General features: G+C 38.3%; 1 protein-coding gene across 1 annotated transcript; it reads left to right on the top strand.

Moving 5' to 3' along the window:
* The first annotated feature begins 8,662 nt into the window (after window positions 1–8,662).
* On the top strand, window positions 8,663–11,575 carry LOC137723433 (lipid phosphate phosphatase gamma). Its single transcript, XM_068462632.2, has 2 exons — window positions 8,663–9,499; window positions 11,305–11,575. The coding sequence occupies exon 1, from the start codon at window positions 8,811–8,813 to the stop codon at window positions 9,477–9,479; it is 669 nt and encodes a 222-aa protein (XP_068318733.2). The 5' UTR covers window positions 8,663–8,810; the 3' UTR covers window positions 9,480–9,499; window positions 11,305–11,575.
* The last annotated feature ends 868 nt before the right edge of the window (window positions 11,576–12,443 follow it).

Genomic DNA, 12,443 nt, shown 5'->3' with positions numbered 1-12,443 from the left:
TTGCACAAGTACCACTTGAACTTGAAAGCACGTGAGCAAATACCATCTAAACTTTTATTAGTTTCGTAGGTTGCAATCTCCAATTGCAATAGACAAATATATCAAAACTTGAATTTCATTTTAATCATTTTATTCAGTTTTTTTAGACTACTTCGTTTTAATAACTTGTGTCATTTGATTGGAAAATATACACCCAGCCTTATGGACCGCTGAAAATACATCATGGCACAAGATATATTCTGGTGCTAGTGTGGATGTTGATGACTGCTAAAGCATTGAGATATCGAGAACCTCTTGATTATTGCTATAGAGTGTCAGGTACAAAGTGCAAAATGGGGTGGAAAGTAATTTGGTAACAGAGGAAGCTCTGCTACCATATAATTCAGAAAGTAATCTGGTGGATGTGGATGTACAAGAAGTGGAAGCAGTGGAAGAGCCTGACGATAAGCTTGTTGATTCGGATTATGAGTAGCATGATCAAGAACCACAGCCCGATGGGTACAACGAAGAGGTACATTCTCAAACTGGAGTCGAAGAACCAGAGTCTGATGAAGCACAACTTATTTGTTACAGTTGATGAAGCACAAGTTTATTATGGGTGAATTATGTTGTTTTTAAACTTTATGGAATTACAAAAATCATGAATCTATTGTTATGATGAAGAAACTAGTTTTACATGCCATGAAAAACACCGGATAGTCATCATTTCCCCCACCACATCAATTATTTTACCCTCTCTAAGAAGAGTAGCAACCAGAATTTTGGTTCACAAGTTGTCCCCTAATCTGCACAGTTGGAGGCCTAACATTGTTCATCAGTTGGCTTGCCATTAAAATGTTTTAGGACTATGCAATCATAACTATAGCATACTCAACGAATTTATGTAAAAATCTAGTTATTTTTTTATAAAATTGGGGGTTTGTTGAAAATACTAGTGGGTAATGAATGCCCACAGTATTGAATACCTGCCACAACATTGAAAACATTGCCAAAGTGTTGAAAACCTTGGCAGAATATTGATATGTGGAGATTATATTGTGTGCTTGGAGTTGCTCTATAAATAGAGCACTCCGTATGCTTTGAATGCAGAGAGCAGAAAGAGAAAGAGAGGAAGAGGAGAGGAGAGAATAAATAGAGTTATCTTTGTACTCTTATTATTCAAATTATAATGAAAGCACTACTGCGGCCCGAGGACGTACTCCAGTCACACTGACTGTAGAGGAACCTCGTAAAATTTGTGTCTTGTTTTATTTATTCCACTGTACACACATCGCCGATTTTACAACACGTTATCAGCACGAAAAGCTCTCATGTCAGTGGAAAGCACAACGCCATAAATCCGGTGAAGCACTATCCACCTCTCACCTCAGTCATCTAAAATCTCACAGAATAAAAGGTATATCCATTTTTCGTCTCTCCCACTGCGCCAGAAGCGCCCCACCGAATTCCGGTGAGAATTGAAATTTACGACCTGAAGTCGTCACGAGATGAGAAAACTCGTACTTGACAACTGGTTTCCAGAGATCCAGAAGAATCTCATCAGACTTGGAAACCCATATCACGTTGTTTTCGACGGATCTTGAGAACTCCCATGAATACTTGGTTGTTTGAGATGGTGATGGCAAGAATGAATCCACACAGGCCTCCCTCTCTTGTGCCTTCGTCAACCCCACTGTCATCTATGTCTCTGTAAGGAGGTTCTTGATTAACGATGACATGTTCCCTGGGTCATGCAAGAACCATGCCAGTCTCTGGTAGCTTTTTTGGATTGAATTGAATTTTGGGCAACCTCCATAACTACCTAGCTGGCCCTGCGTTTCGAGATTGGCAGAGACAGAGAAGAAAAAAAAAAGGAGATGTTGACTGCAACCTAAGAAAAAAAAAATATATATATATATATATATAAAGGATTTGAATGGTGCATGACACCATTTAGTCAAAATGATATAAATGGTTTCTGTTGGTGCATGGCACCATGCTACAGAAATAAGAAAAGTAAGGTTTGAATAAGTGCTGACAAAAAGAAAGAAAAATAATAAATAAAAGGAGGTATGATACTTCTTGTTATTTATGTGAATTGGTGTTAGTTTAAAACCCTTTCACAAGTTCTATTTACTTTAAAGCAATTTATTTATCATGGACGATTTTACCGCCTACTGCTTTAAGTTTTGATTTATGTGAATGGTGCTGAATTAAAGCCCTTGTCACAAGCTTTATTTACTTAAATGCAATTTATTCATTATGGCTGGAATTACCGCCTATTGCTTTAATTTATTTATTGTACTTCTTTTTGTTACGATGAGTACATACTGGACCCGAAGTTCCTTGATTAGATCAGAACTTGTAGTTTCTTGATCCTCATCAAATAAAAATGATTGGACCTGAAGTTCCATCAAACAAAAAGATCGGACATGAAGTCTCTTGATCCTCAAGATCAGGACATGAAGTTCCTTGATAAGTACCTTAAGTTTGAAGAGCCAAAGTGTCTTAACTTAATTGCAATAAAAGCCATAAGAGTCTCAGTCTACAGACTATTAAATAAGGACCAGAAGTTCCTTATGTCCATACTCAAAAATGGTTTAGCAGAAGCATTTATTAAGCGGATGAAATTGATTACCCGCGCTTTGCTCATGAAAATGAAATTGCTAATTTTCTACATGAGACATGTCATTATTGATTTGGTTGAGACCTGTTGATAACCATCAATACTTCTCAGTACAACTCGTGTTTGGGAACCAGCCAAACATTATGCATTTACGAGTTTTTGGTTGTGTTATCTATGTGCCTATTGCGCTGCCACAACATACTGAAATGAAGCATCATTGCGGATTAGGCATTGATGTTGAACATCATCTATCATTCAATATTTAAAACCCTTGACTGGGGATATATTTACCGCGTGGTTTGCGGACTGTCATTTTGCTAAGACAATTTTCCCGCCGTTAGGGGGAGAAAATAACTTCATTTCAGAAGAACGATGAACAAATATCATTCCAGAAGAATGATGAGAAAAAACTGTTCCAGAAGAACGAAGAGAATTTGTCTTATTTTGATTCATGAAGCAATCAATATACAAACGAAGTGAGAATAATTGAATGATGCATTTAATGATGCAACGAAAGTGATGAAATCACATATACTTGCTGCAAATGTGCCTACAAGAATTAATGTCCCTGTTGGACAAAATAATATGGCAGCAAATGATTTATCTGTTACACGCCTGAAGCGTGGCAGATCCTTAGACTCAAAAGGTTCAGTCCTTCGAAAGAAGAAGAATATGGCACTACTGAACTATTGCATAACTGTCACATGCCAGACGCATAACAGTTGTTGCAAGGATACTTTTCCCGAAAAGGTCAATCCGCGGACATGGGAATATTGATGTCTCATGCATGAAGCATGATAGACGTATAAGTTCCAATGACTCAACTCCCGAAGTGGAGATTAAAATCCAAGCTCTATAACGCTCAAAAGGAGGTTATGATCCGCATTCTCTAAATTATGACGATCCTGGAAGAGATAGTGTAATGCCCTTGAAGAGGCAATGGATATCCAAAAGAAATGAAAAGCTTTTATGCATGCGCATACACATGAGAATATGGGATCACAGATTGATGATAACCAATGGTAATTTTGGTTTTTACCAGTAGCTACTAAATTCATCAATGAGCTGTGTTGATATTGAGTCTCGTTCTTTTTCCATCAACAAAATTATGGGCCAAAAATGGAGAAAGTCAATTCCATTATAATTTTGTAAGAACGTGGAAAAATAGACCTATATACTTGGATACAATACAAATAGCCAAAAGATTTGAACCTAAAAGGTTACATATGGGCATTTGTAATACTGTGAAATACACTCACATGATATGACACAAGGTTGGAAACGAGTTCATATGAATGGAGAATTATATATGAAGGGTTATGAGTCCCCCACATAATATCTCCATAAATAAATCCCTCAAATATACATGGAAGCAAATTGCTCTGTATAAATTCTAAAGGAAAATGTGTCATGAAATGTAGAAAATCCCTGAAGGATTCAAATTGCTTGAAGAAAGCCCCGGAAGGGTAAAGCATGAAATATGTACCCAATACCAATGGATGGTATAAATTGCCTTAGTAAGTACTTCCATTATGGTATTGTTGCAACATACTAAAATCTCTTGCAAGAGTTGATGATATTAAATTGGGACTCCTGAAGAGTCAAGAAAGATTATAAAGTGTTGAGAGAAATATTGTCTCGAACTGCAGAATCGAACAATATGCCAACACGAATCTTATCCATGATGTTTATGACATTAAAGAATCATATGGATTGAAGATTATGAGTTGAATACTCAAATGATTTAGACACTGAGAATAATCATTTATCTTCGCGAGGGGTAAAGATAAATTGATATTTGGTCCAGAAGTACCACATCTTAGTGAAATATATGCTTTATTGTATTTAACACAATACACTGAATGAAATAAAGCTTATATATTAATATCTCCGAGAAATTACATACACATGAGTTAAAACAAACAAACAGAAAGGAACCTTCATAAAGGTTACTCATGTGAAGCCTCAGTACTCGGAAGTACCCCAGAATGGGAAGACACCAGAAGTTGATTATTTGGAGTCTCAATACTTGGTGAAACTCCAAACAGCTAAGACAATGGATGTCTTTGGAATAAAGACTCGAACCCCCGATTGTCATTTTGAGTCCGACCTTCGGATTCCAGTAGCTGGTCGAGCTTTCTTTTCATGCTCGTAGAGTAATTATTTGCAAGCATGTGTAACACTTTATTCTCATGCTTGAGCCCTCTAATATCTTGTTTAAGACTTGCCACCTCAGCCATTAATGATTCAACTTGGTGAGTTCGAGCAAGTAAGCGCTGGCCCATATTGGATACAGAGCCCGCACATTGAACACTGAGAGCCAATGAGTCTTGAACGGCCGCCTCATCAGACCGGTTTGAAAGGATTCTGTTGTCCTTTGGAGTGAGAAGATTCCTGGCTACCACTGTAGCAGTTATGTTATCCTTCATCACAGAGTCCCCAACCGTAAGAGGACCATTAGAAGATGAGAAGGACGGGCGCCACATGTTATCCTGACGCTGCTCGTCTGTATCAATCCTGAGACTCAAATCTAAGCAAATGTTAGATGGGCAAGCCATTTTCAGAAATGATGAAGGAAGTCAGATAAAATCTCAGAAGTGCAAGAAAGGGAAATTTCTGCAGGCAACAATTTTCTGAGTGTTTCTGAACAAAATTGATATCTCTATAAAAGGAGGGGCAACATGACCACTTATTCAAAAATCGAAGAGACACCGATTTTCGAATTTCAAAAGCCGGATTTCCCTGCATGACTTCTGTCAACATTTCTCAGACGCAATCTCAGCTCTTGGATATCACGTGCAACTTTGTCAAAGATCTCTGATAAAGTTGAAAACGCGTGAATCTTACTGTTCTAATTACACCACAGTTGCTGACAAGAGTAAAGGCACATCACTACTACCTGCTATTGGGAAATCCATATATATGTCAACCTCTGTCCTCCATGGCAAGGCAGAACTGAAAAATATCTAACTTTTCCTCATCTCCGAGAATGCATCTTTCACAAAGTATCTTGAAATACTCAGTTTTCTTCCTCTCTGAGAATACCTCTACAAACAAGTCATACCAGAGTAAGAGTATCTCATATCATCAGGGACGAGAGCAAGAGTATCTCACATCATGCAATCTCCCTGTCCTTTCCTTTGTCCTTGTTCTTACCTGCCAAGACAATGACAAAGAAAGCAATATGTCGGAACCTCCACTCAAACTTTCGCTGCCACCAAGAAGTGATGGTCCATTCAAATACAAGGTTTGCATCCCACTCCTGTATCAGAGGACAAATACTACACGAGAAGATGCCAAACCTGCATAAGGAAAATACCACTTCTGCAAAGGAGCAAATAAGGCAAGTGAAAATGATACATTGAAGCCTGTGGAGACAACCACAACAAACACATGTCAGTTCATCCCCGACAAAGTCTAAGATCACTTGTCACATGAAGCTCCTCATGGTCTAATTTCATTCAAGATCAAGCCTAGACGGTCTTTGAAGAAATCATAAGTCCGATTCAAGATCAAGTGTCCACCACCCTTGAATCAAATTCAGCTCCAGATAAAATAGGTAAATTCAGACCTTTGGAGGAAGTCTAGCAGAAGGCCCTCCAACCCAGTTCAAGAACAAGTCTGTGGAAAGTTAACAACAAGTGAAACACCTCATTCGGCAACTATCACCGCTAAGAGACTAAAGTAGCAGGATCAATGATCAACCTAAAGAATTTGAAATCAGGGGGAGATACTCATCAAGGGAGAGCATCCAAAAATAAATCAAGATTTTAATGAGGCAACTAATGTTGATATGTGGGCATCCAAGGGGGAGTGTTGAAAATACTAGTGGGTAATGAATGCCCACAGTATTGAATACCTGCCACAACATTGAAAACATTGCCAAAGTGTTGAAAACCTTGGCAGAATATTGATATGTGGAGATTATATTGTGTGCTTGGAGTTGCTCTATAAATAGAGCACTCCGTATGCTTTGAATGCAGAGAGCAGAAAGAGAAAGAGAGGAAGAGGAGAGGAGAGAATAAATAGAGTTATCTTTGTACTCTTATTATTCAAATTATAATGAAATCACTACTGCGGCCCGAGGACGTACTCCAGTCACACTGACTGTAGAGGAACCTCGTAAAATTTGTGTCTTGTTTTATTTATTCCACTGTACACACATCGCCGATTTTACAACAGGGTTTGACTTATGGTTCCAATTTTGGTGCCATATTGACTTGTGCAGTTTTTTTAGGAGCTATTTTATTCTAACCAACCCTATGAAGTTAATTGACAAAGATTACCCCCACAAGTGACATGCTTTAACAGAATAATGGATGGAAAACAACTGTAGGTGGTAGATTTTAACAACTAAGAGAGTTCAGGTGGTAAAAACCTACAATTGAAAGTTCAGGTGGTATTCGCGCACATGCTTTTAAGTTCAAGTGGTACTCGTACAAAATTCCCAAATAAAAAATACCCATGAGTCTTTTGTGCCTATTATCACTAGGAGTGCAAGTTAGGTTGGAAACTCGAATCAGTCCATTCCCAACTCGGTTTCAAACCCGATCGAGAGGGTTAGAATGAAGTAAAACCCTGGTTAGGTTGGGTTGATGCTTTGCTTGTCCATGTCAACCCAAACCCAACATGACCTCAGTCCAATTATTTATTATTATGGGAGTATTCAAATTAGGATTTGATAGGATTCTAATAGACTTTAAAACTAGGGTGTAGTTAATTAGGATTTTAAAAGAGGATGAAAGTGGAAGAAGATGCGGAAGAGATGAAAGTGGATGAGAAATTGGATTCAAAGAAATTGACAAACACTATATTCTAATAAATAGTGAAATTTTTTATCGTGACAATTAAATGGGAACATAGTTTCAGATTGAATTGAATTTTTGTAAAGATGATCTATAAATCGAGACATACAAAATAGAGGTTCAAATTGTGCCTTGGGAAAGAAATTCATTTTATGTTGTAGGAGTCAATTAAATCCTAAGAAATTCATGAAAGAAGTCCATACAAAAAATCTATACAAATCTACCAAAATTCACATAGAATTGTGAGTCTATTAAAATCCTTTAAAATCTGTCACTTAAAAAATGTCATTTAAAATCCTCTGAAATCCAAATTGATTACACCCACTAAAATCCTTAAAAATCTGACACTTAAAAAAAATCTATTAAAATTATCTAATATCCAAATTAATTACATCCCCCCTAGTTTTGTGCCATCAACCTCGGAAGATCAACGTGATTACTACATCTGCATTCCTTACACCATTCAATGGGTTGCTCTTCCTATTGCCCCTCCTCGTGAGGGGTTTATGCATGTCAAATTTTGTGATCCCTACTATAATAAGAGCATCTCCAATGGTACCCAATATTTAGGGTCTACCACCGTATGATCTTATGCATGAGGAACAAGGCCTCACAATGGACGTCTAAACAAGACTCTATAGTATAAGGCTTTGTCGAAGTTTGTATAAAAATCCTTACATTTGAGGACTTTATAAAGATTGGAGTGGAGTGGGCTCAGTGAAAATTTCAATGAAAATGCTGACCCCACCAATTGAGTGCTGTTTGTGCGATTGCTACTTACTCACCCAACACACGCGGCTGTCGAAGTTTTTATTTTCTTTTCAATGGTTGCCAAATGCAGCCACATATCCATTATGGGTTGCCAAATGAAGGGTCTAAATATATATATTTTTTTACCAAAATGATTATCTCTTGCAATCAATTTATAATCTAAGTGAATTGGTTGTGATTTAGCGTGCAAACAATTAAAGTTATGGGCTAAAAAAGTGAACCACCCGTTTGAAATTTTTTTGTCACATGGTGAATTGGTGACAAGAAAATAGAAAGAGCTTGTATTAGGTACTTTCATGGGCTGGGTCCAAGGGTCTATTACGGGCCTAATCTCTTCGGCCTTCCAGTTTCTACCCTACGAAGTCCATCTGCACCCGACAGAGCCCAACATTTCTTGGCGGTTCTTTCCCAACCGTCTTATAAAAAAAATAAAAAATAAAAAATGAATTTCACCCGTCAACGTGTTTTTCAACTTTCCCCATATACGAAACAGTTTCACTCGAACCCATCGCAAAAATCCTTTCCCTCACAAACCAGATCCGGCGAGACGCCATTCGCAATCCCCAACTCCCACAACCTCGGATTCAACCCAAAACCCAGAATCCTCCGCCTCTCTCGGCGTCTCCGCCATGGTTTCGGCGTCTCTCAAAGCCGTGACGCTGACTTACGTCCAGTACCAGAGAGGCGACCAACTGGGTCACTTCCTCGCTTGGATTTCCCTCGTCCCAGTATTCATCAGCTTCGGCGGCTTCTTCTGCCACTTCTTCTTCCGCCGTGAACTCCAGGGCATGTTCTTCTTCGTCGGCCTTGTAATCTCCCAGATCATCAACGAGCTCATCAAGGATTTCTTCCAGCAAGCTCGGCCGGAAACCTGCGCTATACTCGAGATGTGCGATTCGCACGGGTGGCCGTCGAGTCACTCGCAGTACATGTTCTTCTTCGCTACATACTTCACCCTCTTGACTTACAAGGGGATTGGGCTCTGGGACACCAATAACAAGTTGGCGGTGGTTTTTCTTCCATGGGTTCTGGCTTTGCTGACTATATATTCGAGGGTTTATTTGGGTTACCACACGGTGGCTCAGGTGTTTGCAGGATCGGCTTTTGGAGTGTTTCTGGGGGCGGTGTGGTTCTGGGTTGTGAACTCTGTGCTTTACCGTAGCTTTCCGATGATCGAAGAGAGCTGGTTTGGGAGGTATTTTTATATCAAGGATACTTCTCATATACCCAATGTGTTGAGGTTTGAGTATGATAATGCGCGGGATGCGAGGAGCAAACTGGCTGCCAAGATTAACTGAATTGATGAAAGCTCATTCGGGTATGTGCGATGTAACCATTTCTGTGCTTTTTTAGTTCCTGAATTAAGCTATGGAAGTTATGCTAGAGATGCTAGATATATTCGTTTGGTATATGTTTTGGTGAGCTATGATTGAACGGAATGTCATTGCATTATCTTAATTGAGTGTTGCATTTTTATTGATTAGTTGATCAACTAGTGATTTGGGTACATTAGGGAAGAGGGGCTCATAGGTTTCTAGCATTTTGTTGTTGCTATGGACTGCGCTTGAATTTTTGTGGCTTTGTTGCTTGAAGGCTATGCTGTCCATTTTTCAAGTGCAAACCTTGTCGGTTTTGGTGTTAATTTAAGTCGAAGTAAGTTTCAAAGGATATTCCTAGAGTTTTGAGGAAGTTGGAAACATAACCGTTTAGGGGAGGGGGGACTTTAGGTAGGGAAGTTATGACGATACACAATATAATTATTTGTAATCTAATCCCATAGAAATTGTGACAAAATACTTAGTGAATGCGTTATCTGTGTGGTTATAAAGATAAGCTTCAGAGAAGACCCTGTTGGGGTTATAAAGATAAGATTCAGAGAACACCCTTCAGCCCTTTAGCTTTAGAGGGTGTCTAGATGCAAAGCTGACATGAATTGCATATTAGAGCTTAAAATTATTACCCACAGTTGACTTAGTAACTTAGTATTTATAACTGTTCATGGGATTGTAGGGTTGGGGGAAGAGTGTATTTTTTTAAATAGGCGGAGGCAGTTTCTCTATACCACTATATAGACTTATAACTGCAAGATATTGTAGCTTTAGTTTTTCGTTCTTGTCCTCTGTATTTTGGTTTTCTTTTTCCTGAAGGAGGTCTTTGTCTTGAGGAAAATGGTTCACTTTGTCATAACTCGTGAGATCATAGTTATAATTGTGCTTAATCAAGGATGTTCGATATAGTTTGTACGCTGTAATGGGGCTTCAACTTCACCCACTCTCATGCTCTTTTCTAAACTTTATTGGAGATTCTTTACTTGGATTGAGTGTATGTGTTTTGTTGTTCAAAGATTGGCTCCAAGCAATTTAACAGAGTTGGATAAAGAATCTTTATTGTCATCTACCTTTATATCCCACCCACCGCCCTGATCCTCAATCTACTTTAGACTAGCTTTCCGAAATATCACTTATGGTGTAGGGTTTAGGGTAAGAGTGCTGAAAGTTATGTTCCATAATCCATCAAGAAACCACATTTGTCCGAACAGTGAAATGCTGTAGTACTGCCCATTTTGTTTGTTTATTTATTAAGGTGTTTAATAAAGAAACTACATTTGTCGGACATTTTGTTTGTCTGAACAGTGAAATGCTTTCTTTCCAATGACACCCCACAATCCCGATAATTTTGTGACAAGGTAGGTCTGTATCAACGACATAATGGCGGAACTTTAAAATTTTTCCATGGTCATCTGTAACGATGAGAACAGTGACATCAGAAAATCCAAGTTGAAGAAACTTTAGGTTTTGTTGAGAACGACAATGTGTTGATGCCTAATAAATATATACTTGCGTATCTTACATAGTAAGTAACATATATCACAGACTAGCAAATTGGAAGTTGTTGAGTCCCCTATCCACTCGATTCCGTAGTTTAAATTTTGCTTTCTTGTGCCATGGATGACAAAGCAATATTATGTTATTTCCCTTCGATCATGTGGACAATTGCCTTTCATGTTACAGAACTCTCCATCATTTTACAAATGTTTCCTCTGCGTCTCTGTGTTGTGGTTAAAATTGAAACCTTTTGGTATTCACATTTATATTATTAATGCTCTTATTTTCTATTTTCCAGGTAAGTTGCTCAAGATATCTGTCCAATTATTCGGATTTTACTTGTATGGACGCGATACTGTTCCGTTTGTATTGCTTGATTCGAAAAATAATTAAACTAGAAGCCAGTTGGACGGATCATTTGGAGTTTAGACTGCTCTTCTGTATTAGAAAAGAGAGTGCGTTGTGAACGGACTGTTATAGATTGAGATTCTTACCGTATGTTGACAATTTTTTACAATGTTTGTTCAGCACACAACATTCCATAGAAGTTGCGTAAATTGTTCAGGACACTTTTCCAATTGCATGGCTCATGAATTTGTGAATGCTTTATGTTTCTCTAAGGATCATAATCTAGTTGCTTTACATGTAACTTGTAGGCTCAACTACACTATTTCACCAATCAGCACTACTGCAGTAATTTTTGTTTTCAACTTCATACAACTCGGAACTCGGACATCCGATCGAATTCCTCGGAAAACTTTTCCTTGTTCCTTCATCTGATAAACTTCATCATTGTGCCATGCCATGGAGGACAGTGTCTTTCATGTTTAAGAAAAACTCAATCAACTGACAAATGTTTTACTCAGTGTCTCTTACTAGAGGCCAGTTAGACGGATCGTTTGGGAGTTTAAACTGCTCTTCTACATTAGGAAATATAATAGGTTGTGATACTTGAAGTCCTGAGTTACTGTGTGCTGGCAATTTTTAGCATGTTTGTTGAGCACACAACGTTCAATAGAAGTTGCGTAAATTGTTAAGCACACTTTTCCAGTTGCATGGTTCATGAATTTGTGAATGCTCTAGGAACCAATCGGCAGCCATATTTCCGTTAAACCAATCGGATCATTGAAGTTCAATGTAGCCTAAGTTCCACAACTAATTTTCATTTAAAAAAAAAAATAAGCATCCCTTCTCTTAAAAGGTCTGTATAGACACAATCACTAGTATAGGCATAGCTGCCGCAACATGACATTTATGCAAGGGACATACATTTGATGTTTTACTCAAGGTTCTAAAAAACGCTATGCACTACTCGGGCGGCGGGCTAGCGCCTAACGCCCAGGTGGCGCCTAGGCGGATTTAGGTAAATTTCTTGTATATCTTGTAAATAAGTGCATATTGACACTTACAAAAAATTATACTTGTATGAAATCCATG

The sequence above is a fragment of the Pyrus communis genome, chromosome 4 (genome assembly GCF_041283825.1).
Source record: "Pyrus communis isolate YQ-2024b chromosome 4, ASM4128382v1, whole genome shotgun sequence".
NCBI lineage: Eukaryota > Viridiplantae > Streptophyta > Magnoliopsida > Rosales > Rosaceae > Pyrus > Pyrus communis.
This window is presented reverse-complemented; position numbering and strand designations above follow the sequence as displayed.

Bases quoted from the DNA above. Each gene is read 5' to 3' on its own strand.
- LOC137723433 (XM_068462632.2), top strand. From the start codon at position 8,811: ATGGTTTCGGCGTCTCTCAAAGCCGTGACGCTGACTTACGTCCAGTAC.